At 43.7% G+C, this 17,181-nt stretch overlaps 1 protein-coding gene across 2 annotated transcripts in view; it reads right to left on the bottom strand.

Moving 5' to 3' along the window:
- The window catches only part of MATN2 (matrilin 2), a 166,335-nt gene that overhangs the window by 78,692 nt on the left and 70,462 nt on the right, over positions 1-17,181 (bottom strand). For both annotated transcript variants that reach the window (XM_040431256.1, XM_040431257.1), the window contains exons 4-7: positions 15,983-16,105; positions 12,599-12,721; positions 10,333-10,455; positions 7,545-7,667 (exon numbers count right to left, since the gene is read on the bottom strand). In XM_040431256.1, coding sequence (XP_040287190.1) covers positions 7,545-7,667; positions 10,333-10,455; positions 12,599-12,721; positions 15,983-16,105 — 492 coding nt within the window. The remainder of the gene's footprint in view (positions 1-7,544; positions 7,668-10,332; positions 10,456-12,598; positions 12,722-15,982; positions 16,106-17,181) is intronic.

The following is a 17,181-nucleotide window of genomic DNA, read 5'->3' as shown; positions in this document are numbered from 1 at the left end:
ACAATTTTAACTAAATTCAGTCTTCCCATGATGGAGAGAGGGAGGGATTTCCATGTTTTCAATTTGTCTGCAAAGAGAGCTTCCAGAGGTTCTATGTTCAGGGTGTATGACATTTGTACATCTCTTGTTATTATTACTCCTAGATACTTGAAGCGATCAACAACCGGCAGATTGTGATAGTGCGGCGGCCATGTGTGGGCCCAAAGGGGTATAATAGCGGACTTGGTCCAATTTATGTGCAGCCCCCGAGAACTTGCAAAACTGCTCAATAATCTCAATCGCTCTAGGGAGCGCAACCTCAGGATTGGTCATAAATAAGAGCAAGTCGTCCGCATAAAGCCTAATTTTATCCTCCCTGCAGCCTATGGTAATTCCTGTGTAGATCTGGTCCTGTCTGATTCTAAGGGATAGATGCTCTATCCATCGCCACTGCAAATAGCAGAGGCGACAAAGGGCAACACTGCCTCGTGCCTCTCTTCAGCAGGAACGAGTCAGAATGATGGCCATTTATTAATACATTGGCTTTTGGTCGTTTGTATAATATCTCAACCCACCTAATGAATTTTGGGCCAAAGCCAAAGCTCTTCAACACAGTTAGCAGAAATGCCCACTCGATCAAATCGAAGGCTTTAGCAGTACCCAGGGAGGCCAAAGCCCAATGATTACCCTCGGCCGCACCTATCTGTGCAATCACCTGCGCCCTCCTGATATTATCAGAGGTTGACCTACCTGGTATGAAACCTGACTGATCTCCGAGCACCACGGCAGTGACCACCCTGTTTAGGCGAGTAGCCAGAATTCTAGTGAGTATTTTATAATCTAAATTCAAAAGAGAGATTGGACGATATGATCCGCACTCCAACAGGTTTTTATCGGGCTTTAGGATAACCACTATCGTTGCGTCATACAGGGAATCCGGCAAGCACCGACAGGAATGAGCGGTCACATATAGTTTGTGAAGTTGCGGGCCTAGTATATCAACATATTTGGAGTAGACTTCTATCGGAATGCCATCTGGGCCTGGCACTTTCCCAAAAGGGAGGTCCGTGATCGCTAGCTTAATCTCCTACAGTGTAATATCATCTTCCAAGAAACCTCTATCCAGATCACTCAGCTGAGGATGGGGCACCTCAAGAAGGTATCCATCCAGCTTATGCGCTGTGTAATTTACAGCAAAGTCATACAGGTCTGTATAGAAGCTCCTGCAGCACGATAGGATACCATCCACTGATTTCACCAACAGCCCATCAGTATTCCGTATTATGATAACCGGGGGGGGGACATGTTACTGCTGTGCGCGAGATGTGCAAGAAGCTTGCCAGCCTGATTGCCCATCTCAAATGCCTGCTGTTTTAGGAAGAATGATTTGCGATTGCTTTTTTCTGTCAAGTGTACCATATATAATCTGCCTCTGTTAAGCCATTCTATCCTGTTCTCCTCGGTCGGGAAGTTGTAAAAGCCCTTTCTGCCTCTTTGCATCTAGTGTGTAGCTCCACCTCTTTGTGCTGCGTATCTTTCTTGATATAGGATATAGACCTCTCAAGTAGGCCTTCATCATCTCCCAGAGCAATAAACCATCTGTCTCAACATCCTGCACCTCCAGAAACATCATCAGTTGGTCTGGAACCCTGTCAGTCATGGTCAAAAGAGACAACCAGAATGGATGTATGCGCATCTTGCCTCCCTGCCTAACAGCATCGGGCAGTTTTAGCTCTACCAGTACCGGAGAATATTCCTGCAAAAGCGGGTGTCTAATTCGCCACAAGTCCAACCACCCCATCTCCAGCTATTCTGGATAAAACAGTGTCAGAAGGGGAGCCACGATTCCCTCCACCATCCCTGTGGAATCTATCCAACTCATCGTGCATTACCAGGTTAAAATCGCCCATGCAGAGCAATCTAACATTAAGATATTGCGCTACAAATCCTATCACAGTCTGCAGAAGAGAAGTAGTGGCAGGCGGCGGATTATACACATTATTTACAACATAAGGGACACAATTGATTTACACATATAAGAATATATATTGCTCCTCCGAATCCACTACCGAATGTTGCACCTCCCATCTAAGGCTCCTATGGACCAATACAGGGACCCCTCTGGAATGTGACCTGCCATATGCATTAACTAGGTTTTGAACCCAAGGTTTTTTAAGCCTGTTCCCAGTCTCCGGCGTGAGGTGAGTTTCTTGTAAGCCAATAATGAGGGGGTTAAAGGAGCGAATGTGTGAGAATACCGCTATCCTTTTCTTGGGGTCCCCTAATCCCCCTACATTCCACGACAAAACCTTCAGGGAGGCCATTGTTGATCTATCCCTATAGGATACCCTCCTACCCTGTCCGCAGGAGAGTTACAATCTGTTATTTGACTCCAATGCCCTAGTACCCCTCCATCTAGCACAACTAGGAGATGAGCCCACACCTGGATGGAACAAAACCAAAAAGAACACAACTTAGTGCACATAAGTAACGAAGTGAATAAATGCTCGTTGGAGTCTGATCCAACTAACATAGTGGCCAAGGTCTCGGGGACCTGCATAGTACAATTAGATGGAATACCTATGCAGGTGTTGCTCCCACCCTTCATCAGCTTATAATCAACATATAACGTACATTCAGAAATAGTGACATAGTGTGCAGAAGAAATATAAAAAATAGACTAAAGCATAGAGTTCACTGAAATCAAAGCAATCCACATCTCCTGAACAGACGAAGCCAACGAATAAGGAGACAGAAGGAAATAACACAGCTCATCAAGTCCCACTGCTGGAGGCACAACGACAGGTGGGTATTACGGTGAACCATAAACCACTGTGCAACAGGAATACTTGCGTAATCCACACTTCCAATACACCAGTGTGGTCCTGAACGTCCCGATTTCCTGGAGACCCAGTCTTCCGCTTCTTTGGGGTCAGCGAAGAAGATGTTTTTTTCGCCGTCCACTACCCGGAGGCGCGCTGGATACGCCATGGAGTCTTGCAGATTTAGGTCCCGGAGACGCCGTTTAACGGAGACAAAGGTAGCTCTCTTCTTTTGAAGATCAGTGGAGAAATCCAGGAATAAGGAAATGGTCACAGTTTCATGCTTGATTTCTTGTTTATTCCTTGCTTGACTGAGGATGAGATCCCTGTCTTTCCAGTTTAATAATCTTGCAAGAAGGGGCCTCGGTGGAGCTCCAGGCGGAGGGAATTTGGCGGGAACCCTGTGCGCTCTTTCTATGGCGTACGCAGTGGAAAATGGCGCTTCACGGAACCGTGCTTTAAACCACAACTCGAGAAAAGTGGCAGGGTCCCTTCCCTCTGCTTTTTCCGGCATACCCAGAATTCGGACGTTGTTACGTCTGGCTCTGTTCTCCAAATCATCGCATTTCTGCAGCCACTGATTCACAGAGCGCTCCAGGTCTTGCACTTTACCCACCATGGACCTTGTCAGGTCTTCTAGGACAGAAACTCTGTCCTCTGTGTGCTTAACACGATCTCTAAACTGCTGTACATCATGCCGAAGCAGGCCCAGGTCCCCCCTCACCTCCTCTATCTTCCCAGTGAGCGATGTCTGACGGGAGGAGATCGCCGACATTAGCTGAACGTAGGCTGTCTTTAAGGTGAACTCCGGTTTCTCTGAGCCCCCAGCTTCCAAGTGCTGCGCCACCTGGCCGCGGGTAACCGCCGCGCGCGATGGTGAAGGTGCCGCGGCGCCATGTTGGGCCTCTTGTCGAGCGTATTCTTTGAGCTTTTCAGCCTCAGCTTGTGCCTTGTTCGGGCCCATATTCGGTATGCAGGGTCTTCTCTTGCGTTTGCACACTGTCGACCCGGTGGTAGGAGTCGGCAGGTTGTTAGGATGAATCAGGATCGTGAAGGGGAATCGGAGCGGCTCTCAAATGCGTACTCACATGTCGGCAGTTGGCCAAGACCACAAAAGTAAAGTATTCTTGTATGGCTTCAGTCATGCTTGTCAGGTTTCCTAGAATCTGCAGCCAAATTGCATTACACTTCCACAGTTTCGGCCCCGGCCTGGCCCCCCCTCTGAGGTCTAGCTCCACCTTTAGAAGGGAATGATCTGATAGCGATCTAGGCTGATAGTCAGAGGAGTGGACATGTGGAAACATTGCATCATTCACCAGCGCCAGATCTATTCGGGAGAGGGAGGGTATAATATGTGGACGAGCTGCAGGAGGTCTCACCCTCTATACATCTATCAGTCGTACCTCTTTCATAATGTTACATAACGCAGAGCTTCCTGGAGATCTCCCATTTCCCTCCACCCTACACCTGTCTAACCGGTCATCCGGTGTGCAGTTATAATCCCCTATAAGAAACCACGGGATTCCCGGATATTCTGCCATAAAGTCTAAAATCATTCTCAGAGGGGTCGATGCGAACGGCGGGGGGATATATACCACCACAGCATCACTTGGATACCTTCTATATTGCATAGAATACAGACAAACCTCCCCTCCTCATCTAGGAACTCTTTAATACATTCAAATCTAACACTCTTGTGCACTAACATGCTTACTCCCCTGGAATGCGAAGATAGGACCGCATGGGCCGCATATCCTATCCATGACTTCTCTTGTAAACAGCACAGCATATTGCAGGCTGAAACCCTGATAAATAGTTGAAAATGCTGTGTCGCTTATTTGTGTCAGCCATGCCCCTCACATTCCAGCTGAGTATCCTAGTCATGCGTGTCATATTCCAGAATAAAAACTGAAAATTGACCCCCATCCATTAAGGTCATCTGCTGCACCAGTTCAGAGCACCGTATTATCCCCATAAGCATGCCGGAGTGAGTACCCCCCCCCACCCAAGTTCCTTACCATAAGTATAGGATCTATTTCAAAAGACATATCTCAAACTCTTACCATAATTAGGGCACTCCCAAACTAACTTGCCCACCTTTGTATATATCATGTTCATCCCTTCAATTCCCAACCTCACAAAAGGAAAAAGAAATATAAACTGTTAACAGCACTATCTGTGCAATTCACGCTCCTGCATCAGAGGAACTGGTAATATAGTGTTAGTCAGATTGTCCCATTCGTGGAACCGTCCTGTGACGAGGTGTCCTCCTGTACACCATAATAATAAAAATAAAAAAAATATATAGAATAAAGAAAAAAGGGGAAAAAAAGAAAAAGAAAAAAAGGGGGGGGGGGGAACAGGAGCACATTTCAGGACACCGTGAGGAACAGCCAAGGTATATCCTCCTAGGCGCCAACTTCTCAAGTGTTCCTGTTTTGCTCTTTCAATTGACTTTCATAGCAGTCCAGCCATTGTGCCGCCTCTTCTGAATCCTCAAAGAACCTTGTAGATCCCAGAGCCACCACTCTTAGTTTAGCGGGAAACAGCATGGAGTATTGGATTTGCAGATTTCTGAGTCTCCTCTTGACATCCAGAAAACATGTCCTCCTCTTCTGGACCTCTGTAGAATAGTCCGGGAAGATGGAGATTTTAGCTCCATTTATGACCAGGTCTGTATTATCACGTGATTGCCGCAATACTTTAAAGTGCAGTATTTTAGCAAGTATTGGTTTTGGTGGTCTACCAGGTGGTAGTGGTCTTGAGGGCACCCGATGAGCCCTTTCTACAGCATATAGTGATGACAGTCCTTTGTCCTGAAATTTCTGATGTATCCACTTTTCTATATATTCCGTAGCATTTGCCCCTTCCTTCTTTTCTGGGACACCCACTATTCTGATATTATTATGGCGTGATCTATTCTCTAAATTATCAGCCTTGGCAAATAGGGCAGCAATATCTCTTGCCATTGACTCAGTCTCCATCTTGAGAGGCCTAACCCCATCTGCCATCACTGACACTCTTTTTTCTAGTTCTGAGGTTCTCTCAGTAATTTTATGCATGTCATGCCTTATCAGGGATATATCTTCACTCAGACTGCCCACTTGAATATTGAGAGCTTTAAGGGTGATGTTACAACTGGCTACTGCCACCATGATATCTTTAAGAATGGGTTCCTGTTTTGTGGGGTTGTGGGGGGATTCTTTTCCCTGTGTGGATTCTCTCGATGTAGGGCTCTGGCGTCCAGTAGCTCCCTCCCCCTCTTCATCTGATGATCGCTCCTCCTGATCAGAAGAGGACAGTGTCGCTGTCACTGTGCACTGAGACCAGTCCCTCACCCCCTCCGACACCCTGGCAAATCTGCTGAGTTGTGCTCACCACCTCATGTTGGCCCTGCTCCTCCTCCGCACCAGCACCATGTTGATTGTGATCCACTCGGTCTAAACGCGAGCTGTTCTTCCCCCTTTTTGGCATTCTTGCGCTCATAGGAGCAGTGCAGGCGAATCCCCTCTCACTTAGGCACACTTCCAAGCTTTCCTCGTTCACCAGGTGTCTTTAATCAGCAGGATGTTTCAGGATGCTGGCAGGAGCGCTCTGAGGTGCGCCTCAATCCATGCTGCGGCAGGCCATGCCCCGTAACCATTGACTTTAATGTGTGTATTCACACATCAGTGGTTTTCCACAGACTGTGGGTCCGTAGGGACACCACAGAAGCATGTCCTATTTTTGTCCTTGATTATGGCTCACTCACAGACATTAAATAGGTTTTCCATGATTTTCACACTGATGACCTATCCTCTGGATAGGCCATCAGTATCTGATCGGTGGTGGTCTGACACCCGGGACCCTTGCCGATTAGCTATTTGAGAAAGCACAGGCACTCCTGTGAGCGCCACGGCCTTCGCTCAGCTTTTTCTAGGCCAATGATGACACGTTGATCGGTCACATGGTCTAGGCGCAGCTCAGTCCCATAAAAGTGAATGGGACTGAGCATGATACCAAGCAGAGCCACTATACAATGTATGGCGCTGTGCTTGGTGAGCTGAGAGAAGGCTACGGTGCTCACAGGATCCCTGGTGTCTTCTCAAATAGCTGATCGGCGGGGGTTCTGGGTGTCGGACTCCTACCAATCAGATACTAATGACCTATCCAGTGGCTAGGTGATCAGTTATAAAATCTTGGAAAGATTGTACTTTACTCATTTTGGGCTAAAAATAATAATAATAATAATAATAATAATAATAAAAAAATAATATATATATATATATATATATAAAAATATATATATATTTATTGTAATTTATTTTGTGTCATTACGTTTTTTAAAGTTACTAAATAAATGTTTCTTTTGCTGTTATCCTTTAAAAAAAAACATACAATGTACTGGTATAGAGAATTATCTGCAGATACCAGTAAAGTTTCTGCCTCCCATACAGCAGGTCCCAGATTCAAGAACTGTCAGCGAGAATCTGAAAAAAAAACTGTACTTCAAATTAAATAGACATAGGTAGCTATATGGAAGTGGCAGGTGGGCAAATACTGAATTTTGCTATGTAGCCCCCTGACTTCTGTGCACGACCCTGGGAACACAGGTTGCATGGAGCTTGTATGGAGGCACATGGAGTCACTACAACTCTGTCCAAGCACCATAGCTGCCAAAGGCAAACGTACTGAGGTATAATGGCATATGGTATTACGATATCAAAATAAATGTAGCCTGTGTGAGCGAGGAGACCTACTTACTTGTGCAAGTTTTCTTGTCTGCAATAAGTGAAAATCCGGGCCGGCATCTACAGTTATAGGAATCATCAGTATTAACACACTCGTGCTGACAGCCATGATTAGACAATGCACAGTAATCCGGTCCTAGGGGGAAAAAAAGCCATTAATAGTGAATCATATATACAAGTGTCTTGCAAAAGTATTCACCCCCCCTTGACTTTTTTCGTATTTTGTTGCCTCACAACCTTGACTTAACACGGATTGTTTGAGGATTTGCATCATTTACAGAACATGCCCACAACTCTGAAGATAATTTTTTTTTTTATTGTAAAGCAAACAACAAATAGGACAAAATAACAGAAAAAGTCAATGTGCATAACTATTCACCCCCCTAAAGTCAATACTTTGTAGAGCCGCCTTTTGCGGCAATCACAGCTCCAAGTCGCTTAGATAAGTCTCTATGAGCTTGCCACATCTTACCACTGGGATTTTTGCATATTCCTCCTTGCAAAACTGCTCCAGCTCCTTCAAGTTGGATGGTTTGCGCTTGTGAACAGCAATCTTTAAGTCTGACCACAGATTTTCTCTTGGATTGAGATCTGGGCTTTGACTCGGCCATTCCAACACATTTACATGTTTTCCCTTAAACCACTCAAGTGTTGCTTTAGCAGTGTGTTTGGGGTCATTGTCCTGCTGGAAGGTGAACCTCCGTCCTAGCCTCAGATCACGCACAGAGTGGTACAGGTTTTGCTCAGGAATATCCCTGTATTTAGCACCATCCATCTTTCCCTCAACTCTGACCAGTTTCCCAGTCCCATCCCCACAGCATGATGCTGCCACCACCATGTTTCACTGTGGGGATGGTGTTCTTTGGGTGATGTGATGTGTTGGGTTTGCGCCAGACATAGTGTTTTCTTTGATGGCCGAAAAGTTCAATTTTAGCCTCATCAGACCAGAGCACCGTCCTCCATACATTTTGGGAGTCTCTCACATGCCTTTTCACAAACTCACGTGCCTTTTTGTTTTTAGCTGAAAGTAATGGCTTTCTTCTGGCCACTCTGCCATAAAGCCCAACTCCATGGAGCGTACGGCTTATTGTCGTCCTATGTACAGATACTCCAGTCTCTGCTGTGGAACTCTGCAGCTCCTCCAAGGTTACCTTAGGTCTCTGTGCTGCCTCTCTGATTAATGCCCTCCTTGCTCCATGAGTTTGGGTGGGCGGCCGCCTCTTGGCAGGTTTGCTGTTGTGCCATGTTCTTTCCATTTGGTTATGATAGATTTGATGGTTTATCAAAGATTTGGATATTTTTTTATAACCTAACCCTGACTTGTACTTCTCAACAACATTGTCCCTTACTTGTTTGGAGAGTTCCTTGGTCTTCATGGCAGTGTTTGGTTAGTGATGCCTCTTGCTTAGGGCTCTTTCACACCTGCGTTATTGTCTTCCGGCATAGAGTTCCGTCGTCGGGGCTCTATGCTGGAAGAATCCTGATCAGGATTATCCTAATGCATTCTGAATGGAGAGTAATCCGTTCAGGATGCATCAGGATGTCTTCAGTTCCGGTACGGAACGTTTGTTGGCCGGAGAAAATACCGCAGCATGCTGCGCTTTTTGCTCCGGCCAAAAATCCGGAACACTTGCCGCAAGGCCGGATCCGGAATTAAAGCCCATTGGAAGGCATTGATCCGGATCCGGCCTTAAGCTAAACGTCGTTTCGGCGCATTGCCGGAGCCGACATTTAGCTTTTTCAGAGTGGTTACCATGGCTGCCGGGACGCTAAAGTCCTGACAGCCATGGTAAGTGTAGCGGGGAGCGGGGGAGCAGTGTACTTACCGTCCGTGCGGCTCCCCGTGCGCTCCAGAGTGACGTCAGGGCACCCCAAGCGCATGGATCACGTGATCGCATGGATCACGTCATCCATGCGCATGGGGCGCTCTGATGTCATTCTGGAGCGCCCCGGGAGCCGCACGGACTGTAAGTATACCGCTCCCCCGCTCCCCGCTACTACTATGGCAGCCAGGACTTTAATAGCGTCCTGGGTGCCATAGTAACACTGAAAGCATTTGGAAGACGGTTCCGTCTTCAAATGCTTTCAGTACACTTGCGTTTTTCCGGATCCGGCAGGCACCTCCGGCAACGGAAGTGCATGCTGGATCCCAACAACGCAAGTGTGAAAGAAGCCTTAGGTGTTGCAGCCTCTATGGCCTTTCAAAAAAGGTGTGTATATGTAATGACAGATCATGTGACACTTAGATTGCACACAGGTGGACATCATTTCACTAATTATGTGACTTCTGAAGGTAATTGGTTGCACCAGAGCTTTTTATGGGCTTCCTAACAAATGGGGTGAATACATACGCAAATGCCAATTTTCTGTTTTCTATTTCTAAACAATAGTTTTATTTATATATTTTTCTCATTTCACTTCACCGACTTAGACTATTGTGTTCTGATCCATCACATAAAATTCAGATTAGCAAAACATTGAACTTAAGGCTGTAATGTAACAAAATACGAAAAAAGTCAAGGGGGGGTGGGGGGTGAATACTTTTGCAAGGCACTGTAGGTACTGTATATATTAGAGATGGTTGACATGGAGAATAGGAATTTCCTCTAGGTGCAGAACTTTCTCTAGACACTTTTATTTATACAGGAAAAATGTGTCTAAACAAGTCAGAAGACGAGGGTGAGACGGGAAGACTTTCATTATAATATCACCGAATCAGCAAAACAGCAACAGAGTAATTGTCATGTCTGCTTCTTAATTGCCATTGCTATCCACAGAGAAAGGACAAAGAGTTTGCTTACTCCGACAAGTTTTCTTATCAGGATTCAGAATAAAGCCAGGCCGACACTGACAGACGTATGAGTCGTTGGCGTTGAGACACTCATGCTGACAACCGTGGGTACCCAAAGCACAGTAATCCACAACTTTAAAAGAATAAAAATACAAAAATATCAGCATCTAGTACCAAAGATATGATTTGTGCCACGCAGATTATAATAAAACTAATATAGGCAAATATGCTGGCGATCAGAAGCTGAAACTCATTTTTTTTGCCACGGATTGTCTAGTGGATATGCTCGACTGTAATATATTGTATAGCAATAATAAAAATACCCCATTTACTTGCATTGGCAGCAGAATGTTACAATGTTTCACATGTATTATTTTTATTCAACAAATAACCTTGTATAGCTATCGTAATGGATCTGAAACCCTAATGCAAAGAAAAAAATAATATTGGGGGTTAGTCAGCACATCCCAGGTGCACGTCACCATGGCTGAAAGCACAAAAGCAAAAAACAAACAATGCAACAGCACTCTGCAAACACAAATAACAAAGTAAATACAATAGTGCCATACTCACTATAGAAAATGTACTAATGCTACGTTATAAATGTGAGATTCTTGGCAAATACATTTTGTACAAAAAATGTTGGTGGCTGTCCGCCATCATCAAGGTGATCTCACATTTATAACGTAGCATTAGCATTTTACATTTTCTATAGTGAGTATGGGACTATTGTACATATTTGTTTTTGTAGAGTGCTGTTGCATTGTGTTTGTTTTTGCTTTTGTGCTTCCAGCCATAGTGACGTGCACCTGAGCACTGGGTTTTGCTGACTAACTCCCCCTTTTTTTTCTTTGCAGTCTGCATTGGAGATGTGGCTGTCTCCATTGATCGTGCACTCCTAACTAACCTGTCTGTCCCACAGGCTGATTTTAATTAGCGCAAGTATAACGCTGAAGCCGTCTCTCCCTGTATTTATTGGAGGCCATTTTGCACCAGGAGAGATAAAATACAGAGTAGGCTCAGCATGCATGTGGAACCTGCATTCCCTGAACATAATGGAGGCCATTGTGGCACCAAAGAGGTACAATATAGTGTGGGCTCAACATGCATGTGAAGCCTGCATACCCTGAATTTTATGGAGACCATTGTGGCACCACAAGAGGTATAACATAATATGATTGCGGCTAAGGGGGCTCTCATATACAAGTTTTGGATGTTGGAGGGTTCGGTATCCACTGAATCACCTAATACCAGTGTGTAAAAGAAATAACGGTACTCCTCCTTCTGGGTTGTGTGTAAAAACAATGATTTATTCCAATACAATATTTAAAACATAAAAATACTCCAAAATATTATGTATACCATCAATCTTCCATGATTAATCCATAGTTAATTCATAATTAGAAGAGAAAAAACACTTAAAATTTATAAGGCCCCTAAAAACATATATTACAATGTATTGATGAGTTGCCGTAGATGTGATCAAAGGATATAATCACACTAATTGTAGCACCTATTTTAGCAATTCATCAAACATTACAATTTATACATGATTATTTCAACCCAAAATATTAAATTCATGTTACAGGTGAATATACACTTCTATAGAATCCTCTGAAATAAAAACATACTGATATTAATAGAAATAAAATTAATATAGGTAGATGATATAAATTGTCCGTATCAAATGTAATTGATAGATAATCCAGATCAAATATAGTTGAATTATGGGTCAAACAGCATATGAAGTTAGTTCATAGTTAGTATTGTTAGGCATATGGGGTTAGTCTGCATTCATATAGAAGTCATATATTCCGTATAGTATTTTGTCCGCAATATATCCGAGGATATTTTTTAATATTCACAGACACCTGCTGTTGGCGTCTCTCCAAGCACTAGCCCTCCATAATATAATGTGGGCTCAATGTGGAACCTGCATTATCTGATTTTAATGGAGGCCGGTATGGCACTAGTGGATGTAGTATTTAATGTTAGGTTCCTATCCTAAAGAGATCGTCTTCACGCTGGCGGACAAGCACAAATAATTTTGTACAAAATGTACTTGCAGAGAATCTCACATTTACAATGTAGCAATAGCATTAGTACATTTTCTATAGCGAGTACGGCACTATTGTATTTACTGGATTATTTGTGTTTGCAGAGCGCTGTTGCATTGTTTGTTTTTTGCTTCTGAGACCCTAATGTTTGATCTAACTTCTTACATCTGTCATCTAAGTTAAAAGGTCAGTGAAAACGCTTACACTAATAATACTTACTGGTGCAAGACTTGCCATTCCTGGCCAGCTCATACGCCTCATGGCATTGGCACAGATAGGATCCTGGCGTATTGACGCAGATCTGCTCACACCCGTGTTTCTCTGTAGCACACAAGTCCTCAGCTGCACGACAGAAATATGCAATGGTAAGGCAAGGTAGGATTAACACGATGCCGATAGGAAAGAGCAATTCTGACATTTCCAATACTTTTCCTTCTTCTGAAATTTCTCCTTATCAGGAGTTAAAGGGATTCTGTCATGAGATTTTACCCCTATAACCTAAACATATGCTCATGTCCGGAGTAATAATAAAAATCCTAAGCTGGCATTATTAAACTTCACTCTGGCTCTATTTGCACACAAAACAGGTTTTTATAACCTGTCAATCACTCACTTAAGGTGCCCAAGGGGAGGTCCGTTAATACAGGGTGCCCGGCCGCACCCCTAGCCGTCCGGTGGCCAGCGCCGCCTTCCCTAGCTCAGCGCCTATTGTACTATGCATTCATCAGCCGGCGCATGCACACTTCGCTCAACGAAGCCGCTGCCAGGAGTCCGCGGCGCATCAGGCTGAGCCTAGTGCGCAGGCGCGCGATCTGGCAGAGGGACGGGTAGGATTGCGGAGGCAGCGCTGAGCTAGGGAAGGCGGCGCTGGGCACCGGACGGCGAGGGGTGCGGCCGGGCACCCTGTATTAACGGACCTCCCCTTGGGCACCTTAAGTGAGTGATTGACAGGTTATAAAAACCTGTTTTTTGTGCAAATTGAGCCACAGTGAAGTTTAATAATGCCAGCTTAGGATTCTTATTATTACTCCGGACATGAGCATATGTTTAGGTTATAGGGGTAAAATCTCATGACAGAATCCCTTTAAAGAGAGAGAATTATAAATTTGACATTAAGACGGGTCACTTAATTTCATAGGACCAGGATTATGTATGGTGACTTGACACCAGTTATATCACACAGCTTGAACATGATTTAGGCCACTTTCACACGAGCGAGTATTCCGCGCGGGTGCAATGCGTGACGTGAACGCATTGCACCCGCACTGAATCCGGGCCCATTCATTTCTATCGGGCTGTGCACACGAGCGGTGATTTTCACGCATCACTTGTGCGTTGCGTGAAAATCACAGCATGTTCTATATTATGCGTTTTTCACGCAATGCAGGCCCCATAGAAGTGAATGGGGCTGCGTGAAAATCGCAAGCATCCGCAAGCAAGTGCGGATGTGGTGCGATTTTCACGCACAGTTGCTAGGAGACGATCGGGCTGGGGACCCGATCTTTATTATTTTCCCTTATAACATGGTTATAAGGTAAAATAATAGCATTCTGAATACAGAATGCATAGTACAATAGCGCTGGAGGGGTTAAAAATAAATAAATAAATTATTTAACTCACCTTAATCCACTTGTTCGCGCAGCCGGCATCTCTTCTGTCTTCTTCTTTGAGGAATAGGACCTTTGATGACGTCACTACGCTCATCAGTCACATGATTCATCACCATGGTAAAAGATCATGTGACGGACCATGTGATGAGCGTAGTGACGTCATCAAAGGTCCTATTCCTCAAAGAAGAAGACAGAAGAGATGCCGGCTGCGCAAACAAGTGGATTAAGGTGAGTTAAATAATTATAATTTTTTTTTTTTTTAACTCCTCCAGCCCTATTGTACTATGCATTCTGTATTCAGAATGCTATTATTTTCCCTTATAACCATGTTATAAGGGTAAATAATACAATCTACACAACCTTGAACCCAAACCTGAACTTGTGTGAAGAAGTTCGGGTCTGGGTACCACATTCAGTTTTTTATCACGCGCGTACAAAACGTATTGCACCCGCGCGATAAAAACTGAACAACGGAACGCAATTGCAGTCAAAACTGACTGCAACTGTGTACCTACTCGCGCGGGTTTGCCGCAACGCATCCGGACCTTATCCGGACACGCTCGTGTGAAAGAGGCCTTAGTCTTTAGTCTTTGTTCCCCTTTATTTAATGTAAATTGGAAATATGAATTTTTCTCACCTAAAAATTTCATAAAATTTCCATGCATGTGTCATTCATATACTTTTACAAAAAAAAAAACTATTTTTAAAAATACAATGTGTAGCTACTATTCCATGGAAATAGGCAATTTCAGGACAGATGCAGCAGATGTCTTCAGTTTTAACTTAAAAGGGAACCTGACACTCAAAGTTTTTAAGTTTTTTTTTAAGCAATCCATGAGAACCTACAAAAAAGAGAATTTCTAAAGTATTTACCATTGGAATCCTGGTTCTGTTGCTTCGCTGGAGATGACGACTAGGCTACACAAGGTTCTTCGTCTACATCGCGGTAACATTACGTGATTGCATTATGACTGTCCAATGGCTACAACCATTGGTAAATGTTAACATGTGAGGTTACTTCACCATGACCTAGTAATCACACTGGATGGAGGAATACCAATATGGGGGGCAGAAGATGTAATCCGATGGAAAGTATATTATGTTATAGAAAGTTGTTCCGTTTTACTTCTACAGATTTGAAAACATAAGCAAAACTTTGTAAATCCTTTACCATAGACCAAGACATGGTTTGGGGTGAGGACTAGGGTGGATATTAAGAGCACTATCAATGATCGGAAGACCTTGATACTGCTCAGGATTTTCCAACATTTTGGAGATTCTCAATGCGGTCATTTTCTAGTTTGTTTGTGGGTACAAGTAGTACTCTGAAGACCCATTATTATACTCAAGCATATTGGGCGTTCTGTCACTCTTTTAATCCAGCAGTAATGGTACTCAATATCTGGTGGATTCTTAAATATCCTGTATTTTCAACAGCCATAGAAAGCAAATAAAATGTACTTGAAAGGTTAATTTCTTGGGGAAGATAGCACAAATTAATATGATTCACATGAAGAAGAAGAGGTAAGTAGGGACTTGATTGCACCGCTGGTACAAGAGGTCTTCAGACCAAGTTCATCCAAGCTTTATTGGGACAACACATTTCAGCAGTCAACCAGTTCCTTCATCAGGTCGCAATTCTAAACTGATATGATGACAAAAGATACACCACTTTTTTTTAAATTGGATATGGTTTTCAGAAAGTCAAGAGTCTGGGTTTTTAGAGTGATCAGCTGTCATGAGGAATTTCATTGGTCAAGGAACAGCACATTGCTAGTCAATGGAAGGATCTGAATATGAATAGGTCTGCTGCCTCTTGCCACCATAGAGTACAAAGGCAACTGCTGCATCAGACAGATACAATATTGAGTAAAACATGGCATGTGGAGAAGACTTCCAAAGTTGATGTCTCAACTCCTGGTGTAGACTAGAGTACTAATCCTGCTTGGCATTGCTCATAGCATCTATGATATATTAAATTAATGTGGCTTACTCCTGCAGGTCTTCTCGTCAGGATTTAGGATATATCCTTGCTTACATCGACATAGATATGAGCCTGGAGTATTGATGCAGAAGTGGTCACAGCCATGTGTGGTAGTGGAGCAGATATGAGGAGCTGTAAGAAAGAAATGCACATCATGCCATAAAAACAGAGAGATAATACCCTGTTGGATGAAATATTTTGGATGTTAATTGATTCAAAAGTGATGGCCAGTGATTGGCCACTATCCCCGTTCTCCTAGTTCAGTCTGGCATGTCAATGGTTTGATTGCTCTTGTGAACTTTCCAGCATAGGACTGATTTCTGTATGTGTAGTCAGAGATATTTGTTGACAAATCCAGACATTATTGGTTGGATTTGCAAACAAAATTGTCTAAATCTGCCAATAAATATCTTATGTCTATGGCATAATTTGAAGCATCTGGGTCACAATGCAAAATAGAAACATAGAATGTGTCGGCAGATAAGAACCATTTGGCCCATCTAGTCTGCCCAATATACTGAATACTATGAATAGTCCCTGGCCCTATCTTATATGAAGCATGGCCTTATGCCTATCCCATGCATGCTTAAACTCCTTCACTGTATTTGCAGCTACCACTTCTGCAGGAAGGCTATTCCATGCATCCACTACTCTCTCAGTAAAGTAATACTTCCTGATATTACTTTTAAACCTTTGCCCGTCTAATTTAAAACTATGTCCTCGTGTACCAGTTTTTCTTCTTTTAAACATTCTCTCCTCTTTTACCTTGTTGATTCCCTTTATGTATTTAAAAGTTTCTATCATATCCCCTCTGTCTCGTCTTTCTTCCAAGCTATACATGTTAGGCCTCATGCACACGACCGTTGTGTGCATCCGCGTCCGTGGTTCCATTTTCCGTTTTTTTTCGCGGCTCCATTGACTTTCAATAGGTCCGTGGAAAAATCGGAAAATGCACCGTTTGGCAGCCGCATCCGTGATCCATGTTTCCTGGCCATGAAAAAAATAAGACCTGTCCTATTTTTTTCACGATCAACGGTTCGCGGACCCATTCAAGTCAATGGGGCCGTGAAAAATCACGGATGCACACAAGATTGTCATCCGCGTCCGTGATCCGTGTCCGTTTTCCCTATCATTTTCAATCCAAACTTGACTTAGTTTTTTTTTTCACTTTTCATGTCCGTGGATCCTCCAAAATTCAAGGAAGACCC

The sequence above is a fragment of the Bufo bufo genome, chromosome 5 (genome assembly GCF_905171765.1).
Source record: "Bufo bufo chromosome 5, aBufBuf1.1, whole genome shotgun sequence".
NCBI classification, from domain to species: Eukaryota; Metazoa; Chordata; class Amphibia; order Anura; family Bufonidae; genus Bufo; species Bufo bufo.
Note: the sequence above shows the minus strand (reverse complement) of the source record. Positions and strands in the feature narration are given on the sequence as shown.